This window comes from Sapajus apella, unplaced genomic scaffold (assembly GCF_009761245.1).
Source record: "Sapajus apella isolate SASKATOON/1434 unplaced genomic scaffold, GSC_monkey_1.0 scaffold122, whole genome shotgun sequence".
Classification (NCBI taxonomy): Eukaryota; Metazoa; Chordata; class Mammalia; order Primates; family Cebidae; genus Sapajus; species Sapajus apella.
The window spans coordinates 994,623-1,018,104 of NW_022437062.1; the positions used below are offsets into that span (position 1 = coordinate 994,623).

General features: G+C 36.0%; 1 protein-coding gene across 3 annotated transcripts in view; it reads left to right on the top strand.

Annotated features, from left to right (window-relative positions):
* Positions 1 to 23,482, top strand: part of FSIP1 (fibrous sheath interacting protein 1) — a 189,952-nt gene that overhangs the window by 16,390 nt on the left and 150,080 nt on the right. For all 3 annotated transcript variants that reach the window (XM_032261197.1, XM_032261196.1, XM_032261198.1), the window contains one exon: positions 885 to 978. In XM_032261197.1, the coding sequence (XP_032117088.1) occupies positions 885 to 978 (94 nt within the window). The remainder of the gene's footprint in view (positions 1 to 884; positions 979 to 23,482) is intronic.

Below are 23,482 nucleotides of genomic sequence, written 5' to 3' on the forward strand. Positions count from 1 at the left end.
TTCATGTGCTGGCCTGAGATCTTTGGGAAGCTGTAAAGTGCTTGAGGTCTGGGACCGTACCTGATTTGCTTCTGTCTCAACAAATTCCTGGTACTCAATTAACTTTCCTTGGCCTTCTTGGACCTCTTATTCCCTGTAATATTGAGGGCTTGAAGTTGACTAGACATTGGCATTGACTTGGTGTATAGCCGTTGGCTCATATTTGAATTTTGACCCTTAAAGGAGGGTACCTTTCAGGTAAGGAACCTTGCAATAAGAGATGGGTCATTTTTGATAAAGCCCCCCTTAAAAAGTTGACTGACTTCTGGGAAAATTGCCTAGGCAATAATATAAAATAAAAATGTGGTAATTAAAAATACATTTTTATAAGGTTCCCAGGAATACCATTGGGATGGAAAGAAAGAAACATCCAAAATGCAATACTTTAAACTAGAACAATCGTTTCTGGAAATTTTAGCAGAAAAAGTTAGCCTATTGCTTTTTCCTATTGAATCTTAAAGCAAGTTTTTATTTCCTTTGAAACAATAATTATAAATGGAAACATAATAAAATATAGTAACAATCTTGAAATGTCTGAAAATTTTAAATTTGATGGTTTATCTTTAGGCTACTCATTAATTATAAAAATATCAAGCGGAAACTTACAATACTTTAAGCAAGGTAATTATCATATAATGACGGACATATACTCCAGCTCTATCTGGGAATACTCATTGACAGAATTTTGTGAGAACAGGGAACATTTACAGATTTCTTCAAAAAAAAAAAATAGCCTGAGACTTCTTGTTTATATGTGAGATTGGGAACCGTGTTGGAATTTAAAAAATCATTGATTATAGCTGCCTTCTTTTCCCGTGTTTAAATTTTAGTTTTTCTTCCATTAGTCTGCAAAATATAGTGAAGCTTGGCAAAGTAAAGAGGAGCTGGAAAATACAAAAACATTTTTATCTTTGACTGCTGTGTCTGAAGAAACTGTTGGTGAGTAGAAAGAGATGTCATTCAACTTTGTTTTTATCTGAGTCATAGAATATTTAGATTAAGTAAAATTCCAAATTCATTTTTTCTGTCCTGTTCCTTATGAGTTTGTTCTTTAGGGAAATAATCGATCACATTAAGTAGGACTATATGAAACCACTCTGAGTTTACGTATATTTCATTGTCTTTAAGTGTTTGTGTCTGCTTGACGGTGAGGGGAATAGGGCTGGGACAAACTGGGAAATTGACAAAAGTGTGTCGTTGCCTTTACTTCCTGTCTCTTTTAGGTGTCTCTAGACCCCACTTTCTGCGTATAATCCCCTAACTGCTTACTATCCTCTCACAGGGTGTCACTCAGACCTGCCAAACTCCTTTTGTTAAAATTCATGACTGATTTGTCCTATTTCCTGGTCTTTCATGGTTTTATTTTTTGACATGAGCCAATTCCACACATTTATTTCTACCTTTCTCCTTTGTTTGTATGTATATTTGTGAATCTTCTTTTTTGAATACAGACATTTTATGGAGTTATGTAACCTTTAAGCCACTTACATAATGGTGAAAATTTTAGGGATTAGAAACATTTTGTATTTTTGTATATCCTAGTTGAAACATCAAAATATAATATAGTCTGGCCTATATTAAATTCATAGATAATTTACTTTTTGCATCTTGTGTTTTACAGAAGTAACACGTGTGTACTGTATGTTAGAAAATATTGGTTAAACAAAAAAAATTACTATCAGCTACATTCTCAACTTGTAGAGATAACCACTATTAATCTTTTAGTTTACTCTTTATCTTTTGAGACGTGTTTAATACAAATATCCATGTATATATTTTGAGAATAAAAATATGATCAAATTATATATGTATGTGGTGTTTTGTAACCTTTTCCCTACTCAGTTGTATTTCATGAGCCCCTTTTACTGTCAATAATAGATGTGTGTGGTAGTTTGTTTCCGAATGGCTGCCATTAGCTCCTTTGCTTTATGTATGTCCATTCTCTTCCTCATTTAGAGATGGAGTCCATTTCTCACTCCCATTTCAGTCTTGGCTAGCCTGAAACAACTTTGATTGATATATTACAGCAGAATACTATGCCATTTCTGGGCCTTGTCTTTAAGAAAACAGGCAGTTTCTGCTTTCTCTTAAAATGCTCACTTAGAGGAACGCCAGCCATTGTGTAAGAGGTCAAGCCACTCGAGGCAGCCCTGCTGTGAGAAAGTCCAGGCAAGCAATATGGAGGGGCTATGCAGAGAGAAGATGACACTGGCTAGCTCCTGGCTGCAGTGATGTTGGTGATGTCTCTCTCGAATTCATGTCCACTTGGAACCTCAGAATGTGTCTTTATTTGGAAATAGGGTCTTTGCAGAGATTTATTTAAGATAAAGTCTTATTGGAATAGGGTGGGCCTTAAAAAAAGAGGAGAGGACACAAAGAGACAGACACAGGAAGAAGGCTGTGTGAAGACAGAGATGTAAGTATAAGCCAAGGAATGAAAAGATTCCTGGAAGCCAGAAGAAGCTAGGAAGACAGAGGACACCTTGATTTCAGATATCTAGCTTCTAGAACTGTAGAGAATAAATTTCAGTTGTTTTCAGCTACCCAGCCTGTGGTAAATTGTTATAGCAGCCCTAGGAAACCAATACACTGACTATTCAACAGTTTCAATGCAGAGACAGAATAAAGCAGCAAGCTTGGACATTTCAGCTCCACCAAACAATGCAGAGAATAACCAGGGCTAGACATATGGACCCCTGACCTACTCTAAGCATCTCCAGCCAAAGGGAGCTACCCAGCCATCTGAGGCCCCATTCATGGTGGAGCAGAGATAAATTGTTCCTGCTGTGTCCCTCAAATTCCTGACCCACAGAAGCATGAGCATAATAAAATGTTCACTGTTTTATGCCACTAACTTAAAATTTTTTTTTATTGTAAATTGACTATTTATGGGGCACAAAGTGATATTATGATTTATGAATGCAATATAGAATACTTAAGCTAATTAGCCTATCCATCACCTCAAATACTTGACATCTTTTATGGTTAGACCATTTGAAATCTAGTCTCTTCACAATTTTGAAATGCACAGTACATCATTATTGATGATATTCACTACACCATGCAGTAGATCTCAAAGAAAAACCCTTATTTCTCCTGTCTAACTGAGACTTTGTACTCTTTGGCCATTATTTTCTCATTTCCCATCCTCCAGCCTCTGGTAACCACCATTCTACTCTGCTTCTATGAGTACAATTGTTTTGGATTCCACATACAAATGGGAACATGCAGTATTTGTCTTTTTGCGTCTGGTTTATTTTGCTTGGCATAAAGTCCTCTGTTTGCATTCATGTTGTTGCAAATGATAGAATTTCCTTCTTTTTAAAGACTGAAAAGTATTCCATGGTGTATATACACTACATTTTCTTTATCCGTTCATCTGTTGGTGGATGCTTAGGTTATTCTGTAACTTGGCTATTGTGAGTAGTGCTGCAGTGAGCATGGGAGAGCAGACATCTCTTTGACAAACTAATTTCAAAGCTTTTGGGTAAATGCCCAGAAGTGGGATTTCTGGATCATATGGTAATTCTCTTTTTAGTTTTTTAAGGATCCTCCATACACTTTTCCATAATGGCTGTACTAATTTACATTCCCACCAATAGAATGCAGGGGTTTCCTTTAATCCGCATCCTCACCAGCACCTTCTCTTTCGTGTTTTTGATGATAGCCATTCTGACAGGTGTGAGATGAGGTGATATTTCATTGTGGTTAATTTATATTTCCTGAATGATTAGTGAGATTGAACATTTTCTGTATTTGTTGTATGCCATTAAGTTTTATTTTTTACTTTTTATTTTGAAATAATGTTAAATTTACAGAAAATGCACATAAGTAGTACAGATTTCCGTATGCCCTTCCCCCCAGCGTCTCCTAATCTTACATAACCATAGTGACCAAAACTCAGACATCAACATTGGTATAATACCATTAATTAAAGTATAGACTTTCTTAAAAAGTTACCAGTTTTCCCACTGATGTTCTTTTTATTTCCAATCCAAGATCCCATTTTACATTTAGTTGTCGTGTCTCCTTAATCTCCTCCACTCTATGATAGTTCCTCAGTCTTTCCTTGTCTGTCATGATGTTGACCCTTTTGGAGAGTATTGGTCAGCTATTTTGTAAAATGTCCTTCAATTTTGGTTTGTGTGATGTCTTCTCATGATTAGATGAAAGTTATGAATTTTGGTAAGCATACTCTGGAAGTTATGTGCCCTTCTCAGTCACACTTGATGTACCTAGTGCTGTTATGTATTATTATTGGTAATGTTTCATCTTGATCTCTTTGTTAAGATGGTGTCTGCTGGTTTTCTTCACTATAAAATTACTATTTTTTTCTTTTACAATTAATATGTATCTTGGGAGAGATACTTAAAGATTATGCAAATAGCCTGTTTTTTCTCCAACTTTCACCTGCTAATTTCAGCATCAGTCTTGCCTGCAATAGTTAGTACTGTATGCCACTAGATTTGGGGTGATTCTAAAATGCAACAATAAATAACTGGAACAATGTGCATCCGCATTATTTTTAATGATTATATATTAATTCATTAGATGGATGTGCCATCATTTATGTTTAATACCCTTCTATTGAACATTTAGATTATTCCCTTAGTTTTTCAATTTTTAAAATTATATATAATGTTGCAATGACATCTTGAGTCAATGATTGCAATGATTACCTCCTGTGGTAGGCTGAAAAAAATCCCACCATCAAGAGATATCTGTGTCAAATCCCTAGAGTTTGTGAATATTAACTTGTTTGGAAAAAGGGTCTTTGCAAATGTGGTTGTCCTGGAATATTGAGATGGGCTGTAAATTCCGTAATAGTAGCCTTATCAGAAAGGGATGGAGGGAGAAGAGGTAGATCAGGAAGAGGAAAAGGTGCTGCAAAGATGGAGGTAGAGATTGGAGTGATTCAGCCTCAAGCCTGCTGGCAACTACCAGAAGCTGGAGGAGGGAGGAACAGAATTTCCTCTAGAACTGGAGGGAACTTGGCCCTGCTGACACCTTGATTCTGGCTTTCTGGCCTCCAGAACTGTGAGAGAATAAACTTCTATTGTTTGAAGTCACCAAGTTTGTGGTAATTTGCTAGGGCAGCTATAGAAAATGGGTATACTTTGAATACATTCCTATAAGAGAAATACTTAGTCCAGGGTTGGAGTTTCAAAATATTTTTATTCACATTGACTTATTGAAATCAATTTATACTCTTACCCACCTTGTATCTGAATATTGTTTTCCTATACCAACAAGAATGGATTTTTAAGTTATTTAAAGCTTTGTTTATTTAAAGTGGAATCACAATAATTTGTATTTCTCTGATTTTCAGGGAAGTTATAGATTTATTCTTTTGTTTAGTCAGGTTGTGAGCTACCTATTCATGTCTTAGGCTCTTTTATAAAGTGAGATATTCTTTATTGATTTGAAAGACGTTTTAAAAAAATATTAAGGGTATTAATTCTTCGACTGTCACAAATACCAAAAGCATTTTTCTTTCTTCCTTTCCTTTCCTTTTTCCTTTCCTTTTTCCTATCCTTTCCTTTCCTTCTTTCTTTCTTTCTTTCTTTCTTTTCTTTTCTTTTCTTTTCTTTTCTTTTCTTTCTTTCTTTCTTTTTTTTTTGAGACAGAGTCTTGCTTTGTTACCCAGGTTGGAGTGCAGTGGCGAGATCTCGGCTCACTGCAGCCTCCACATCCCGGATTCAAGTGATTCTTCTGCCTCAGCCTCCTGAGTAGCTGGGATTACAGGTGCATGCTATCACACCCAGGTAATTTTTGTATTTTTAGTAGAGACAGGGTTTCACTATCTTGGCCAGGCTGGTCTTGAACTCCTGACCTCATGATCCACCTGCCTTGGCCTCCCAAAGTGCTGGGATTACAGGTATGAGCCACCACGCCTGGCCTCAAAAGCATTTTTCTAACTTATTTTGTCTTTAATTTTGTGATATTTCTTGCTCTAGTTAAATTAGTTATTTCTTTTATGTTATCATTTATTGGTACTCTGCTTTAAAAGGCCTTTTATGTCTCAAGATCATATAAATATCTATATTTTCCTTTCATCAGTTACAATTTTATGAAAAAATTTAAATATTGACTCACTTGAAATTTATTTTGGTATTAGATATGAGATAGAGAGTTAACGTAGTTTTTCCCCTCCAATTTGCTAAACAGCTATTCCAAGACCCTTTATTGGATAATCCATCATTTCCCCACTTACTTGAAATGCTAACTTTATCATATATGAACTGGGTGTATTTCCAGATTTTCTATTCTATTCCATTAATATTTCTGTCTGTGTTGTTGTTAATACCACACTATTTTAATTATTGTAGCTTTGTAATACATTTTATTGGAGTATTTTGAAATAACATGTTTTTCTCAAATCTGTTTTTCTTTCTGAGGTTAGCAATGACTACATTATTATTTTTTTGAAGAGACTGCAAAAGCACCTCTAAAGCTATACCTTATAAACTGATTTTTTATTTATTTAAATGTCTAAAGACCAGTATATGAACATAGTCTGTTTGGAAAAGTACACCTTACTAGTATATTTCCTTCAATGCTTATCAGTAATTCTACACCTTCATAGAAATGAGACTATAGCCCTTATTCCAAATTAAAAACAGAAAATAAACATGGACAGTGTCAGGAATGAGATTCTGGATGTTACAGTATCTCAACATCTATAGTTTGGAAACCAGGAGTCAAATACTGACTTCTCTAATGGATGGGGCTTTTCTGAAAGGCCACACCTGCTTGTGGTTGTCTCTGGAGTAAGCAATGTAAGACAGGCCATCTGTAAATGAACCTGTGGTGGCCTTTTAACATTAAACTTTTCAGTCAGAGAGTTCACTACCAAGTGAACATTTAATCCTGGAAGGCAAGATACTTGTTTTCATTGCCCATTTTTCAAAATCAAATCAAAACTATCAAATATGTTTAATTTTTAAAGCTCCTGGCATATATATTTGGCTTAAATCTATGTTCACATTGTATTTCTGAAGTCATGTGACTGCTGTAGGCCCAGTAGACACTTCTTATAATGTTAAATTAGTCCTGATGTTCTAACATGGAAATTAAGTGGACTTAATGATATGAAAGCTGGAGCTGCAAGGGACTTGAAAGCTATGTTCAGAGAGAATCATTTCAAACATAATCACATTATTAAAGCTTCAATTTTTAGATTTTAACTTCTTGGTTATTATGTATTGGCAGTGTGTGCAAAGCAGGTAAGATGCAAAAGTAAGGTCAACGTAAAAGGAAAATGGAATGCAAGTAACTTTAGGTGAACCAGATGTCTGTTGCTCTTGTCTTGCTGCTGACTTTTCACAGTTGACCAGTTCACCAAAATGAAGAGATAACATTATTGTTTTACTTGCTTCTTCAGATTTAATTAGTCTTTTTTTGATGATTGTTCTTTTACAGAAAAGCCAAATTCCTTAGTGAAATTCCCTGCTGGCTCTTTATTTCATAGGCATGTATTTTGGAGTCATTTATCGCCTCACATATCTGTTATTATTATTTTTTTAAAGCTTAAAAACAAAAAAGAACTTAGCATTTACTTTAGGCTGCATTATTAACCTAATTTCACTAGATTTTTTTTTGTACAACATAACTATTATCTTATTCTAAAAGAGGAAACTTTTGGAATAATCAACTTAAACCTGATATTATTAGCAGAATATTTTCACTGCAAGTATGGAAGAAATAAATAGAAATACAAGGGTCAAGTTTGACCTCATACCATGGAATTTTTGAAAGTCTTACATTTCTGCTATTCCAACATAGGCACCTAGCATAAGATGGTACGGAACTAGTTATATCTGTTCTATGCTGAGAGGTATTTCCCATTACTTATTGGATCTCAGCTAGTGTTTTAATTAAAATGTATAAACATTCTAAAATTATTTCAATCAAACATATATAGTTATAAATTTCTAAATAAGGTATTTTTTATAAGTGTTATTAGGAAAACAAAAATTTTTCCTTTTTTCCCCTGCTATGGTAATTTTTTACCAGCAAAGCTTAAGGACCTTGTAAATTGTCCAGTAGGTGGCAGTATCTAGTTACAATAAGTATGTTAAAAAGCCTTAAAACACTTAAAAAAAAATTGTAAAGCTCCTGGCATATATTTTTGGCTTAAATCTATAGAGCTCACATTGTATTTTTGGAGTCACGTGACTGCTGCAGGCCCTGTAGACACTTCCTGTAATATTAGATTAGTCCTGATGTTCTAACATGGAAATTAAATGGTCTTAATGATATGAAAGCTGGATCTGCAAGGGACTTGAAAACTATGTTCAGAGAGAATCATTTCAAACATGATCGCATTACTAAAGACAAACCTGTTACAGCATACCTGTCAACACACCCAAACCTACTTACTTTCTTTTCATTTTTTCTCTTTAAACAAAGGGAGAATTTCTTAGGATGGATAGTTTTCTTTTCTAGTCAGTTTTTCTTATTTAAGAGTTAACTTCAGGCTGGGTGTGGTGGTTCATGCCTGTAATCCCAGCCCTTTGGGAGGCAGAATCAGAAGGATTGCTTGAACCCAGGAGTTTGAGACCAGCCTGGGCAGCATAGCGAGACCTTGTTTCTACAAAATGTTTAAAGATTAGCCAGGGATCAGGAGGGTGAGGTGGGAGGATTGCTTGAGTTCAGGAGTTTGAGACTGTAATCACGCCATTTCTTTCTTGCATGTGTGACTGTGTGAAACCCCATCTCAAAAAAAAAAAAAAGTTAACTGTAAGGACTTTGGGCTGATGGCTGAATGGCAATTTCCAACCTGTTTTCAGCTTCCAAAACACCTACCCATCCCAGTCCCCTAATAACAAATAACCAACAGCAAATAAATGAAAAAATAACCATTGCTAGTTAGTGTGTTTACTTTTATTTATAGGTACTAAACACAAAAGAGGCCTTGACTCCAAGAGAAAGTTGAAAACAACATTAAATTGATTTATATCACATTTGAACCTTATAATCCAGACATACCTCAAGTTTATTGGGATTTTGAAATAAACTATTGCACTTGTTAGAAATCTCTGAAATATTTAAACGTCTGTCCCATCCCATTTCTGAGGGGTCAATTTTAGGTTTTTAGAGGCATGTTGCAAAAATCAAAACTCTTTACATCGCCAGGAGTTTTCCCTTAGTTTCCATTATTTATCTAGTGTATACAGGTAGAATTCAATATTCTTTGAGACAGATACGGTTAGTAACAGGGTTGCTTATTATCTGTTTATAATAGAGGTTATTCTTTTTGTCTTTGTCACATTTCTCTTTTGTGTTTCTAGCTCCAAGTATATAAATGCATATAAGAACAAAACATCAATATCATAACCAATTAGGCTTTTTAAAATTTGAGAATACTTCTCTTTAGGTGCTTTTTCTGTGAAATTCAGATGTATGATACTTCTGCTCTTGGATGCTTGGGTTAAATACTCAAAAAAAAATCTGGTAATCTCTTTCTACTCTGATATGCAGAGGATAGAGGGAGGAAGTCACGTAACTGTGGTGACTGACACAGGCAAAGATTTTGGTAATCATTTATAATTTAGTTTCTGTTGGAGTCTCAGCATTGCTTAGCAATCTCTTTTGCATTCTCCAAAATGGTGATTCTAAACTTTTACTATGTGCTTCATCTCCCATCTTCTGCAGGACCTTCACTGTCTTGGTTGGTCTTCCTTTACAAAGAAAATGAATCTACAGGGTAGAAATTCCTTTTATATTCTTTTCTTCTGTTTCTAAGCTTCATCCTGACTGTGCTCATCCATCCCCTGCCTCTTCCCTCTAACTTTAGGTGGAGGGAAGGTACTTTTATTTTCTGAAGACAAAGTCAGTAATATTCCATCCCTTTCACTGTGCTCCTGGCTGTTGGTTTATCAGTATTCCATTTTTCATCTAAAGCTTCAATCTCTGTGGCTCTTTCCCTTCAACTTACCATGTTTAACTCTTCTAGTCCTAAAACAGAATCAAAGCGCCACCGAACCAACGAAACATACAGATAAGCGTTTTTCCTAATTTTTTTTTTTTTTAACCTTATTCTCAAACAGGTACCACTCAGTTTGCCTCTTCACCTTAAAAGTCAGACTTCTTGAAAGAACAGTACCCATCTCTTAGCGCTACCTGGTCAACTTCCATTTACTTCTTTTAAGTGTCTGTATTTTCTGCTGTCATACCATGGAAGCTGCTTCATCGGTGGTCCTCCGAAATTCGCAGTCTAATGGCATACTTCTAGTTTTGATTGTACTTGACATCTCTGTAGAATCTGACACAATGGCCTCTCATAGCATAGTGAAATTTTTTTCTGGATTCATTATTCCCTGCTGTTTTTCTTCTATTTCTTTCCTTCTTCCTCCCTATTGTTGAAACCTATTCCTTCTTTTATGTTTTCTCTGCTTCATCACTCACCTAGTCGTCTAAACTAGAAACTCAAGAACCATCCACACTTCCTCCCTCATTGCTCTTTTGCACTTCTTCTTTGAGTTCCCCAAGTGAGTATTTGTTCTGCCCTATCTGTATCTGACTTTTTTTAAACCGCCATTATTAAATGGTTTGATCTCAGCATTTCTCTCTCAGACTATTTAAACAGCTTTCAGTCTTGCCTCCATAATGTCATTATTTTCCTACAAGATCATTATATGAGTTATCATTGTATGAGTGCTGTATAACAAATTACCCCTAAAACATGGCAACCTAAGCCAACAAACATTTATAATCTCACAGTTTCTGTGGGCCAGGAATCTGGGAGTGTCTTAGCTGGGTGGTTCTGACTCAGGATCTCTCATGTCAAATGGTTGCTTAGGCTACAGTCATTTGAAAGCTTTACTGGAGTTGGAGAACTGGCTTCCAAGCTCACTCACATGGTGGTTCGCAGACCTCAGCTCTATGCTGGCTGTGGACTGAAGATCTTAAGTTTCTTACTACACGAACCCCTTCATAGGATGCCAGCATGTCTCACAACATGGTATCTGACTTCTAAAGCACATAGTAAGTGCTCAACACATTGAGTTATTGTTAGTATTCCTGTGATTACTAGACATTACTGCATCAAGAGGAACATGGTATGTGTCTTACATATTATTGTTTATATGTCAAGCAATTTCTGCAGGTATCTTATACCTATTAGATATGCATAGGTCTTATATATCTTTTTATTGTTAATACCCTGATTGGAGTTTAGCCTGTCATATTTATAAAGGGTTGTTAATGACATAGACAAAAGTTTGTGACTTTTTACACATTTCTAATTTGTTTTCTGTTTGTACATTTAACTAAATATCTTATTAATTCTAATTATTTTTGTTTACCTTTATTTTTTAGTTTATGAACATATCACCAGGAAATAATGTTAACTTTTGTGTCCTTTTTAACAGTTACTCCTATGCTGAGAACTATAAGAACTTAGTGTTGAAATTTATTGAATGCATTTCAATAAATATTTAAATTATCACAAATTTTTATTTCATTATCAACTTATTTAATATTTTAAAATTAGTATATTTAAATACTAAATGTATCTTTTATTGCTGGGTCAACCCTTCTTGGTTATGGAAGATTATTCTTTTAATTTACTACCAGATTTAAATGGATGAATTTATTCAGAATTTTTGCATCTATATTTATAAGCAAGGCTAGTTGTGTTGTGTGTGCACACACACGTGTGTGAAATGTTCATTATGGCATGGCGGTGAAGTTGGGGGTGAAGAGTAGATGTATGTGCGTTTGCTTTGTCAGGCTGTGTGAACTTCATAAAATGAATGGGGGTGTCTGCTCATTTATTTCTGTGATTTGAAACAGCTTATATAACATGGGGATTATCTGTTCCCTTAAGCTTTGAAAGATTTCACTGGGAAAACCATCTGGTTGAAATAATTTCTTGGAGGCAATTCTCTGACTCTTTTCTCAGCTTCCTTCATGTTTACTATTCTATTTCAGGTTACTAGTTATTCTGGAGTCAATTTTGGCAATGCATCCATGTCACTAAGATTTTAAAGTATCCACTTCATGAAGATTTAAAAATTTACTAACATAGAGTCTCAGATAGTATTTTAAATAATAATTCTTTTTCATGTTGTTTGTATATCCTCTTTGTCTTTTGTTCATGTTTGCCTCAATCTTTTTAATCTGGAAGTTTCTTCTAAACTTTTTATTTGGGCAGTTTTACATTTATAGAAAAATTATGAATGTGGTGCAGAGATTTCCCCTATATTCACCCCCAGTTTCCCTTATTATGAACATATGACATTAGTATGGTTCATTTGTTTCAATAAGTGAACCAATATTGATACATTCAGATTCCCTTAACTTTTACTTAATGTCCTGTCCATTTTTTTGTTCCAGAATCCCATCCAGGACACCACATTACATTTAGTCCTCATGTCTCCTTAGTCTACTGTTGGCTATGACACTTTCTTAGAGTTTTCTTATTTTTGATGACCTTGACAGTTTTGAGGAGAACTGATCAGTTATTTTGTAGAATGTCCAGCAGTTGGAATTTATCTCATGCTTTTCACATGACTAGATTGAGAGTATGTGTTTTTGGGAGGAAAAGCATGGAGTTACGGGGTCATTTTCATTATATTACATCATATTATTAATATAACATTGTTATTGATGTTAACTTTGATCACCTGGCTGAGGAAATATTTGTAAGATTTTTCCACTGTAAAGTTACCCTATTTCCCCCTCCTTTTCCACATTGTACTCTTTGGAAAGAAATTACTATGCACAGCCCCTGCTTAAGGAGTGGTGCTGGGAAAACTGGCTAACCATATGAAGAGGGATAAAACTGGGTTTCTCCCTCTTACCATATACAGAAATCAACTCAAGATGGATTAAAGATTTAAATGTAACACCCCAAACTATAAAAATTTTAGAAGATAACCTAGGAAATACTCTTCTGGGTATCAGCCTAGGCAAAGATTTTATGATTAAATTCTCAAAAGTAATTGCAGCAAAAACAAAAATTGAAAATTGGAAATTAATTAAAATAAAGAGCTTCTGTGCAGCAAAAGAAAATACTGAAGCAATAAACAGACAACCTGTAAAATGAGAGAAGATATTTGCAAACTCTACCACCAACCAAGGACTATTATGCAAAACCTGTAAGGAATTGAACAAGTCAAAAAAATAATAATAACCTCATTGAAAAGTGGGCAAAGAACAGGAACAGACACTTCTCAAAAGAATACAAGAGGGGAACAAATATATGAAAAAATGCTTAACATTACTAATCATCAGAGAATTGCAAAGCAAAACCACAATGAGATACCGTCTCACACAAGTCAGAATGACTGTTACTAAAAAGTCAAAAAATAACAGGCATTGGTGAGGCTGCAGCATATAGGAAATGTTTATACACTGCTGGTAGAAATGTAAATTAGTTCAGCCATTGTGGAAAGGAGTTTAGAGATTTCTCAAATAACTAAGAATATAACTACCATTCAACCCAGCAATCCCATTACTGGGTGTATACCCAAAGGGAAATAAATTATTCTACCAAAAAGACACCTGCATACGTATGTTCATCACAGCATTATTCATAATAGGAAAGACATAGAACCAACCTAGATGCCCATCAGTGGTGGATTTCATAAGGAAAATTGGTTTATATATACCATGGAATACTATGCAGCCATAAAAAAGAACAAAATCATGTCCTTTCTGGCAACACAGATGCAGCCGGAGGCTATTATCTTACGTGAATTAACACCGAAACAAAACTAAATATTGCATATTCTCATTTACAAGTGAGAGCTAAACCCTGGGTATACATGGACATAAACATGGGAACAATAGACACCAGGGACTCCATAAGGAGGGTTGGAGAGACAGGGGCAGGGATTGAAAAATTTCCTATTGAGTACTATGTTTGCTGTCTGGGCGATGGGATCAATAGAAACCCAAACCTCAGCATCATGCATTATACCCTTGTAACAAATGTGCAATGTAACCCCTAGAATCTAAACTAAAAATAAAAATTAAAAAAATAATCAAAGCTTCATTGCTCTGAATTTGTTTCAAAACATAGCCTAATCTCTGTAGCACACTCCCGTATGTGGTGTCATCATTTTTGTTATTTTGCACAAAATGTTTGTATGTTTTTATTTCCTCATTGATCAAATAGGTATTTAGAAAATGATGATGGCTTTCTTTTGTTCTCCAGCATTTTGTATAAGTCCTATATTTTAAATATGAATATAGAGTCTCATCATATTGTGGTCATGGTTTTGATATTTTTAAACATAAATTTTATTGTGTATATTTAAAGTATACAACATGTTATGAGATACATATATATGTATATATAAATATATATAGCAAAATGGTTACTATAGTGAAACAAATTAACATATCAGTCCCTTCACATAGTTACCCGTTTCCTCTTCCAATACCCCATCATGGAAAGAGCAGCTATGATCTACTCATTTAGCAAAAATCCTGAATGTAATAGACTATTACCAGTTATGATCCTTGAGTTGTGCATTAGAGCTTTAGACATGTTAGTCCTACATATCTGCTACTTTTTTATCCTTTGACCTACGTTTTTCCATTTCCTCCCAGTGTTTGATCCCCAGGTAATCATTGTTTTATTGTCTGTTTTGACTTTTTAAAAAATTTTTGATTCCACATGTAAGTGAGATCATGCAGTATTTTTGCTTCTGTGTCTGGCTTATTTCACTTAGTATAATTTCCTCTAGGTCACCCATGTTGTGGCAAATGGCAGGATCTCCTTTTTAAAGGTTGAATAATATTCCTGTGTGTGTGTATTTGTGTGTGTGTGTGTGTGTGTGTGTGTGTGTGTGTATTACAGTTGCTTTATCCATTCGTCTGCCAGTGGACACCTGGTTTGTTTCCATATCTTGGCTATTGTGAAGAATGGTGCAATAAGCTTGAGAGTGCAAATGTCTTTATGAGGTGGTGATTTCATTTTCTTTGGGATTTTCTTTCTTTTCATTTTCTTTTCCAGAAGAGGAATTACTGAGTCATATGGTAGTTCTTCCTATTTTTAATTTCTTCAGAAACCACCATGCTGTTTTTCATAATGGCTCCACCAAACTATATTCCCTCAAACAATATACAAGGGTTCCCTTTTCTCCATACCCTCACAATGCTTGTTATCTCTTATCTTTTTGATAATAGCTTTCCTACCAAGGTATTATCTCATAGTAATGTTGATTTATGTTTCCCTGATGATTAGTGATGTTGAATACCTTTTCATATTGTTGGTCATCTTTATGTTTTCTTCGAAAAAATATCTATCCACTTTGCCCATTTTTAATCAGGCTGTGTTTTCTTGCTGTTGAGTTGTATGAGATCTTTATCCATTTTGAATATTAGCACCTTATCAGATGTATAATTTGCAAATGTTTTTACCAATCTGTAGGTTGTCTTTTCCTTTTATTGATTGTTTCCTTTGCTATGCAGAAGCTTCTTAGTTTGATGTAGTCCCATTTATTTATTTTTGCTTTTGTATTCTGAACTTTTGGTGTGATACCCAAGAAATCATTGCCCAGGCGAATATTAATGCACTTTCCTTCTATGATTTCTCTAGGAGTTTTATAGTTTCAGATTTTATGTTTTGGTCTTTTATTCATTTTGAGTTGATTTTTGTATACAGGGTAAGATAAGGATCCAATTTCATACTTTTGGATGTGGAAATCCACATTTCCCAGCACCATTTATTGAAGAGACTACCTTTTCCCCATTGTGTCTTCTTGGGCCCTTGTTAAAACTTAGTTGACTCTATATGTTTGGATTCATTTCTGGGATTTCTATTCTGTTCTGCTGGTCTATGTGTCTGTTTTTATGCCAGTATTAATACTGTTTTGATTACATTACTAACTAATTTGATTACCTTTCTGTGTGATGCCTACAAGTTTTGTTTTTCTTTCTCAGAATTGCTTTGGGCATTTGGGGTCTTTTGTGGTTCCATATGAATTTTAGGATTTTTATTGCTATGAAAAATATTACTGGGATTTTGATAGGGATTGCTTTGGATAATATGGACATTATCACAATATTAAATCTTTTGATCCATGAACATGGAATATCCTTCCATTTATTTATGTCATCTTGAATCTCTTTCACCAGTGTCTTACAGTTTTTAATGTCTATGTCTTTTACTTCCTTGGTTTAATGTAAGTACTTTATTTGATTTTTCTGATGCTATCCTAACTGAGATTGTTTTCTTGATTTTTGTAGGCTAGGTTGTTTGTTTATAGAAATTCCACAGATTTTTATATGTTGATTTTGTACTCTATAACTTTTCTGAATTTATTTATTAGTTTGAATAGGTTTTTTTGGGTGGTATCTTTTAGGTTTTCACATACAGAATTATGTCATCTGCACATAGACATAATTTTACTTCTTTCTTTTTGATCTGGTTGCCTATTATTTATTTTTCTTGTCAGATTGCTCTTGCTAGTGCTTCTGGTACTATGTTGAATAGAAGTGGTGAGAGTGGGCATGCCTATCTTGTACTAGATCTTAGAGGAAAAGCTTTCAGTTTTTCCCCATTGGTTGTAATGTTAACTGTGAACTTTCTATAAATGGCCTTTATTATGTTGAGGAAATTTTCTTCTATACCTAAACTCTTGGGAGAAGAAAGGATGTTGAACTTTGTCAAATGCTTTTTCTGCATCAATTGAAATGATATGTGGTTTTTGTCTTTCAATCTGTTAATGTTATTTATGTATCACATTGATTGGTTTACATTTGTTAAAGCACCTTTATCTGCTAGGGATAAATTCCACTTGATCATGATGTATAGTCTTTTTGATGTATTGTTGAATTAGGTTTGGTAATATCGTATTGAGGATTTTTACATCAATGTTCATCGGAGATACTGGCCTGTAATTTTCTTTTTTGTGTGGAGTCTGTGTGACTCAGGTGTCAAGGTGATACTGGCCTCATAAAATGTGTTAGAAAGTATTCTCTCTAGCCCTGTTTTTTATTTTTTGGAAGAGTTAAAGAAGTATTGGTATTAATTCTTCTTTGAGAGTTTGGTGGAATTCAGCCATGAAACTGTCTGGTCCTGAGGTTTTCTTTGCAGGGAGGTTTTTAATTACTACTTCAATCTCTTTGTTTATTGTAGATCTGTTCAGGCTTTCTGTTTCTTCCTGATTCAATATTGATAGTTTATATTTTTCTAGGAATTTGTCCATTTCCTCTAGGTTATCAAATTTGTTGACACATAGTTATTTGTAATGGTCCCTTTTGATCCTTTTTATTTCTTAGGTGTCTGTTGTAATTTCTTTGTTTTCATTTCTGATTTTAGATATTTGAGTCTTCTGTTTTTTCTTAGTCTAACTTTTGTTGATCTTGTTTGATTTTTCAAAACAGAGAAAACAGCTCTTAGCTTTATTGATTTTTTTCCCCCTGTGGTGTTTCTCTCCTCTATTTGATTATTTGCATTCTGATCTTTATTATTTTCTTCCTTCTGCTAACTTCGGGTTTTGTTTGTTTTTTTTCTAGTTCCTTGAAGCATAATGTCAGGCTACTTGAGATCTTTCTTCTTTTATAACGTAGGCATTTATGGCTGTAAATGTTCCTTTTAGAACTGTTTTTAATATTTTGAATTTGTTGAAATTTTCTTTATGGTCCAGTAGAGAGGTTCTCAATTGTAGGAGACATTTGGATGTGTGCATTTTTGGTTGTCATAAGGATGTGCTGCAGGGGAAAATAGGGAACTACTGGAATTTATGCCACTATGCCAGGGGCCAGGTTTGCTGAAGGTCAGGAATTGCATAAAGAAACTCCACACAAAGAATTGTTTTGCCTGTAATATGATTAATACCACCAATGAAAAAATTCACCCAATATATGATTCAAGTGTTCACCCAATATATGATTCAAGTGTTCCATGGACACTTGAAATAGAGACTATTTCTCTCTGTGAATAAACTTTGAAATGTAGAAAATGCCCTTATTACTTGTCTACTTGATTTTCATTCGTCTTAGAGAGTTCTATTAAGATCTTTCAATGTAATTGTGCTTTTATTCGTTTCTAAAAACTGATTGGAATCCTTCAGTGTCGCAGAAAATGCATATTATTTGTGAAACCAAAAAAGAAAACCCTGAGGAAAGAGTATACTAACATGAAGTGGCAAGAAGATGATTTGAAAAAGCAGCTGAGTAGATGAGAAAAGAGTACAAGGAAAAATGCCCTTATTGGAGTAACGAGCATAATTAAGACTGCAGGAGAATCAAGGCAGTGAAGGATGCTCCACAACGTGAAGGGATAAATAGATGAGGAGATGACGAAGTCAATGGTAAGTGTGGAGTCAGGAGTAGGAATTCCAGCTACCCATTACAGAAATTTATGAGAATTAAACCAGGACAACTGTTACAGAAACAACGATCAAAGGAAGCTTTCGTGATTTAAAAAATATTACCTATGCACTATTAATGATAAAAGACTAATACCCATATATATATACAGGCAAGAATTCGGAACCATGGGAAGGCACTAAGAAATTTTACAAGCATCCAGGCCCAAATTAGAATATTCTTATTTTATCTATAAAAATGGAAGCTGAAATCAGATTTCTTTTTTGCAATAAAGGAAAAATGTAGTAACTAGGGACTCTATATTGCTTCTGTTATTGTGGTATGAAGACAACAGAAAGACATTCTTAGATATGGTAGAGCAGATAATTCACTGCTAATTTTGTTTTTGAAATAAATATACTTGGAATCATCTTCTAGCTAATCAGCAGATGAATCACAATGTAAAATCCAGTATTAGAGAAGTTGCTGTATAAAGGAATTAGCTGTGAGCATTATAACCAGCCAAACAGAGAGGCGAACAGAAGGAAATGTATGTTTATAAATCCAAGAATTACTCTACACTAGAAGATAAGAATAACAACAGGTAGGCCTAAAAGCCCAGATTATATTAACAGAGGGTGAAAAGTGGGAGAAAAAGGTGAGGGTAAGTAAAACAATTCTAAATCCCTTGTATTGCTTTAAAGAAGGGGCAGAAAACCGTTTTTTGTTCTTGACTTTCTTAATATAGAAAAAATATGTTTATATCACTTAGACTTCAAATTCAAGTACAAACCTTCCAAATAATTGTATATGGTTTAGAAAGGAGAAAGGAAAAGAAGAAAAGAAAATGAGCACTAAAACAAACGAAAAAAGGGAGGGAAGGAGGAAGGAAGAAGGGAAGGAGGGAAGGAGGGAAGGAGGGAAGGAAGGAGGGAAGAAGGGAAAGAGGGAAGCCCAAACAGGAAAACCATCAGGGTCCAACAAGAAAATGACTAACATGTCTAGTAATGTACAGGTTAGGTGAGGCAATGAGTGTATGCTTTTAAGCTAGCCTATTAAAAGATACACTCTCACGTTGTTTTATTACAATCCCTCCCTATTTCACTCAGCTTCCCACTTCTTCCCCCTTTATTTTTATAATCCCATCCTCTTGTCTTTTCACATTCGTCAGTTCTTTCCTGTGATTTACTCTAGTTTCACAGATGCCATATATTTTGATATATTGAGGATGCCAAAAAGAATTTTATGATTTTTCTAAGTATGTTCAAAAGGTCTGCTGTCCCATTGATTACCAGGATGCTGTTTTCTCATTCTCCAATGAGGTAAAATCCATCCACACCTGCCTTTTGCCAACAGAGCAAAAAGGCACATCTGCCTTGAGTCTGCTCATCATCCATCTGGATGCTGGTAAAATTGTGATTTTAAATCTCTGGTTGCAGGGTAGGTTGCTACACCCAGCTGCCGTTTCAATTTCAAGATTCTAACTGACATTCACTACTGAGACTCTGCTTTACTGGCTGGGATTTTGATACCTATAACTGATATAGTTCTGGGGTCAAGCCTTTCAGAGCTCTTAGCATCATAGCTCTGTCTCCACTGTGAGGATCTGCTTGCAGGAGTACATCTTCACTGTTCATTCTGCCTCCTTTCTGTCCAGTCGTTTTCTAGGAGTTACAGCCTCTGAATAGATGTAGAAAGAAGTATGACAGCAGCTGGGTCACGGCGTTTGAACTGCCTCAGGAAACACCATTGTTGCTCAAGGAGATTGGGACTGGTTTCTGGCTGATTTTTTCCTTTTATCTCTGAGTCAAGGGGCTGCCTTCTATCTAGACCTCAGCACCCCTGCCCTGTTTCGGTAGGCAAAGCTTGCATCGTCACTGATTGCTTTTCTCTTTCCCTTTCTGTCATTTGTGTTGGTTGGTATCAGTTGCTTCCAGATTCTGGCAATAGGTAACAGTAGGTCCTTGAATGACAGTGTTTTATTCAACATCGTGGTATTTTATTTTTTTATTTTTATTTTTTAGAGACAGGATCTCACTTTGTTGTCCGGGATGGAATGCAGTGGCATGATCACCGCTCACTGCCACCTTGAATTCCTGGGCTTGAGGGATCATCCCACCTCAGCCTCCTGAGTTGCTAAGGCTACAGGTGCATGCCACCATGCCCGGCTTATGTTTTAATTTTTTGTAGAGATGGGGTCTTGCCATCTTGCCCAGGCTGGTCTTAAACTCCTGGGCTCAAGAGATTCCTCTTGGCCTCCCAAAGTGCTGGGATTACAGGTATGAATTACATTGAACCACACTGGGCTCAATGTCATTTTACTATAATGTTGATGAGAAAAAACATTGATTCCTAGCTGGGGCCACTGTCTGTGTGGAGTTTGTATGTCTTCCCCATGTCTGCATGGGTTTTCTCCAGACACTCCAGTTTCCTCTTCATCTCAAAGATATGCATGTGAGGTTATCTACGTGGCTCCACTGTGAGTGAGTATGGGTGTATCTGAGTGCACCCTGCCATAAGATGGCATCCTGTCCAGGGTGGGTTTCTACCTGGCACTCTAAGCTGCCAAGATAGACTCTGGCCACCCAACACTCTGAATTGGAATAAGCTGGTAAATAATTTTCAGACTTATTTTTATTAATTTTTCTTAAATGTACTTACAGCCCACATTTATGTCAGTGTTTAATATTACAAGTGTTTTGGTCTTTATTTAGAAGTTTAATAATGTGGCAGGGTGTCATGGCTCATACTTGTAATCCCAACACTTTGGGAGGCCAAGGCAGGCGGATCACCTGAGGTCAGAAGTTCAAGACCTGCCTGGCCAACAGGGTGAAAACCCATCTCTATTAGAAATATGAAAAATAAGCTGGACATCATGGCAGTTACCTGTAACCCCAGCTACTTGGGAGGCTGAGGCAGGAGAATCGCTTGAACCTGAGCGGTGGAGGGTGCAGTGCTCCAAGATCGTGCCACTGCAGTCCAGCCTGGGCAACAAGAATGAAACTCCGTCTCCAAAAAGGAAAAAAAAAAAAAAGAGGTTTAATAATGTTTTTGTGACCAGAAATGTGCCATAGGAACTTATTTCTTACTTATATTAATTAGACTGTGGTAAAGTTGATTTTGTTCCATGTCATTTTGCATAAAATTGCTGTTTTCAAGAATCTACATCTGACATTAAGAGAGGATTTACTATACTTGTGTAGGGTGTCTAAAATTATACAGCATAATTCAGTATTCAGAAATGAGGCTCTTTTTCCCTTCCTGTTTCTCCCTGCCTTTTCTGGGGTGGTGTCTGGGCTCAGGAGGATGCTTTGTAGCATCATGGCCCAGGGATGGGGATGTGCGCATCTGGGCCTTGCTATTCTCTCAGACGCGTCCTGTCCTGGATGGTCTGTGGATATGGGAAGCCAGCCGGGGTGTCTGCTGACTTGTAGCTGGTCCCATTTAGCCTTTGTCATCTGCCGGCAGATGCTGATGATATATGTTGTCCCTGCCACATCCTCTCTGGTGGGAGGCTCTATGCTACTCTCTCTCCTTCAAGCCACAGGCCAGCCAGCCATGGGGAATTGTGTGTGTGTGTATGTGTCTGTCTGTCTGTGTGTGTGTGTGACTGGGTGTAGGGGGAGAAGGGAGAGAGACAGAGAGAGAGAGACTACTTCAGGCCCTGTCTCCCTGTAAGCATGCCACACTGCCTTTGCCGCTCTGCAGCTGTCATGGGTGGATGGAGACGTGTGCCTGTGTGTGGGGTGTCCCCCCAGTTCCAGGTGTACAGTGAGGCACGGCTCACTCTGCTCTGGGTTTCTCCATTCTCTTCAGCAGGTTCTCTATGTAACTCTAGGATTTCACCTGCAGGAGCTGTGCCGGGGAGCAACTTAACACTGTATCACTTGTGTCTACTCCAAACTCATCCCCTTTGCTGGTTTCTAGGTATTCTAGGTCCTTATCTGGGATGGGCTTTCGTTTCTTCCTTGGGTGGCAGAAAACAACTTAAATCACATCCTGCAATCTTCCTCTTTCACGACTCATATAAAAAACTCTGTGCTCAATCATCAAAGTTTTGGCTCTAAAGGGAGATTTTTTTTCCTTCTCACATAAATGTTTGTAGTGAGGTGAGGAACTTAAAAACTTTTCTTACTAACTTTTAATTTTGATATAACTTCAGATTTACAGTCGTAGGAAAAGCAGAAAGAATTCTCAAATACTCGTTATCCAGAGTCTCCCAATGTTAACATTTTACCACATTCCGTTTTCTCTCTCTCTCTCCACACAAGGGCACACATATATACACATACATGCACGATTATACATATAAATCAGGAAAGGATTATTATCCGGTTATCTACAGGCTTTATTGAGACTTTGCTAACTCTTCCACTAATATCCTTTATAGCAAAAGAAAAATCTCAGGATGCATATTACATTGTTGTCATATCTTTTACTCTTTGTGTTTTATGACATAGGCATTTTTGAAGAGAGTAGGCCTATTATTTTGTAGCATGTCCTCCAGTTTGGGTTGGTTTGTTTTTGCTCTGTTAGGTTCAGGTTATGTGTTTTTGGCAGGAACCACACGGAAGTGATAGTGTCTGAATGAATCAGATCAGGAAGTGCATGATGGTGATTGTCCCGGTACTCACAATGTCAGCTTTTACCACTTTAGGTTAAAATGGTGTCTACCAGGTTTTTCCGTGGTAGGGTTATTATTTTTCCTTTGGTAATTAATAAATTGTCCTGTGAAGAGATAGATACTTTGAGGCTATTATCCTATTATTCCTCAAACTGTCACCCACTAGTTTTATAATTTATTGATGATACTTACCTGAGTCAATTATTATGATGGTTACTTCCATAATTTCTTCTACACTAATTGTTTTTGAAAAAGAAGGAAGAACTTTCTAAAGGGAGACTTTTGGAATTCAGAAAATTCTTTTTTTCCCCCTTAAGAGTTAAGCTCTTACAATTGAATGCCCAACTTTTTTCTATTTTTTATTTTTCTGAGACAATCTCACTCTGTTGCCCAGGCTGGAGGCTGAAGTGCAGTGGCTCCATCTCAGCTCACTGCAACTTCCACCTCCCAGGTTTAAGTGATTCTCCTGCCTCAGCCTCCAGAGTAGCTGGGACTACAGGCACATGCCATGACGCCTAGTTAATATTTTTTTCTATTTTTAGTAGA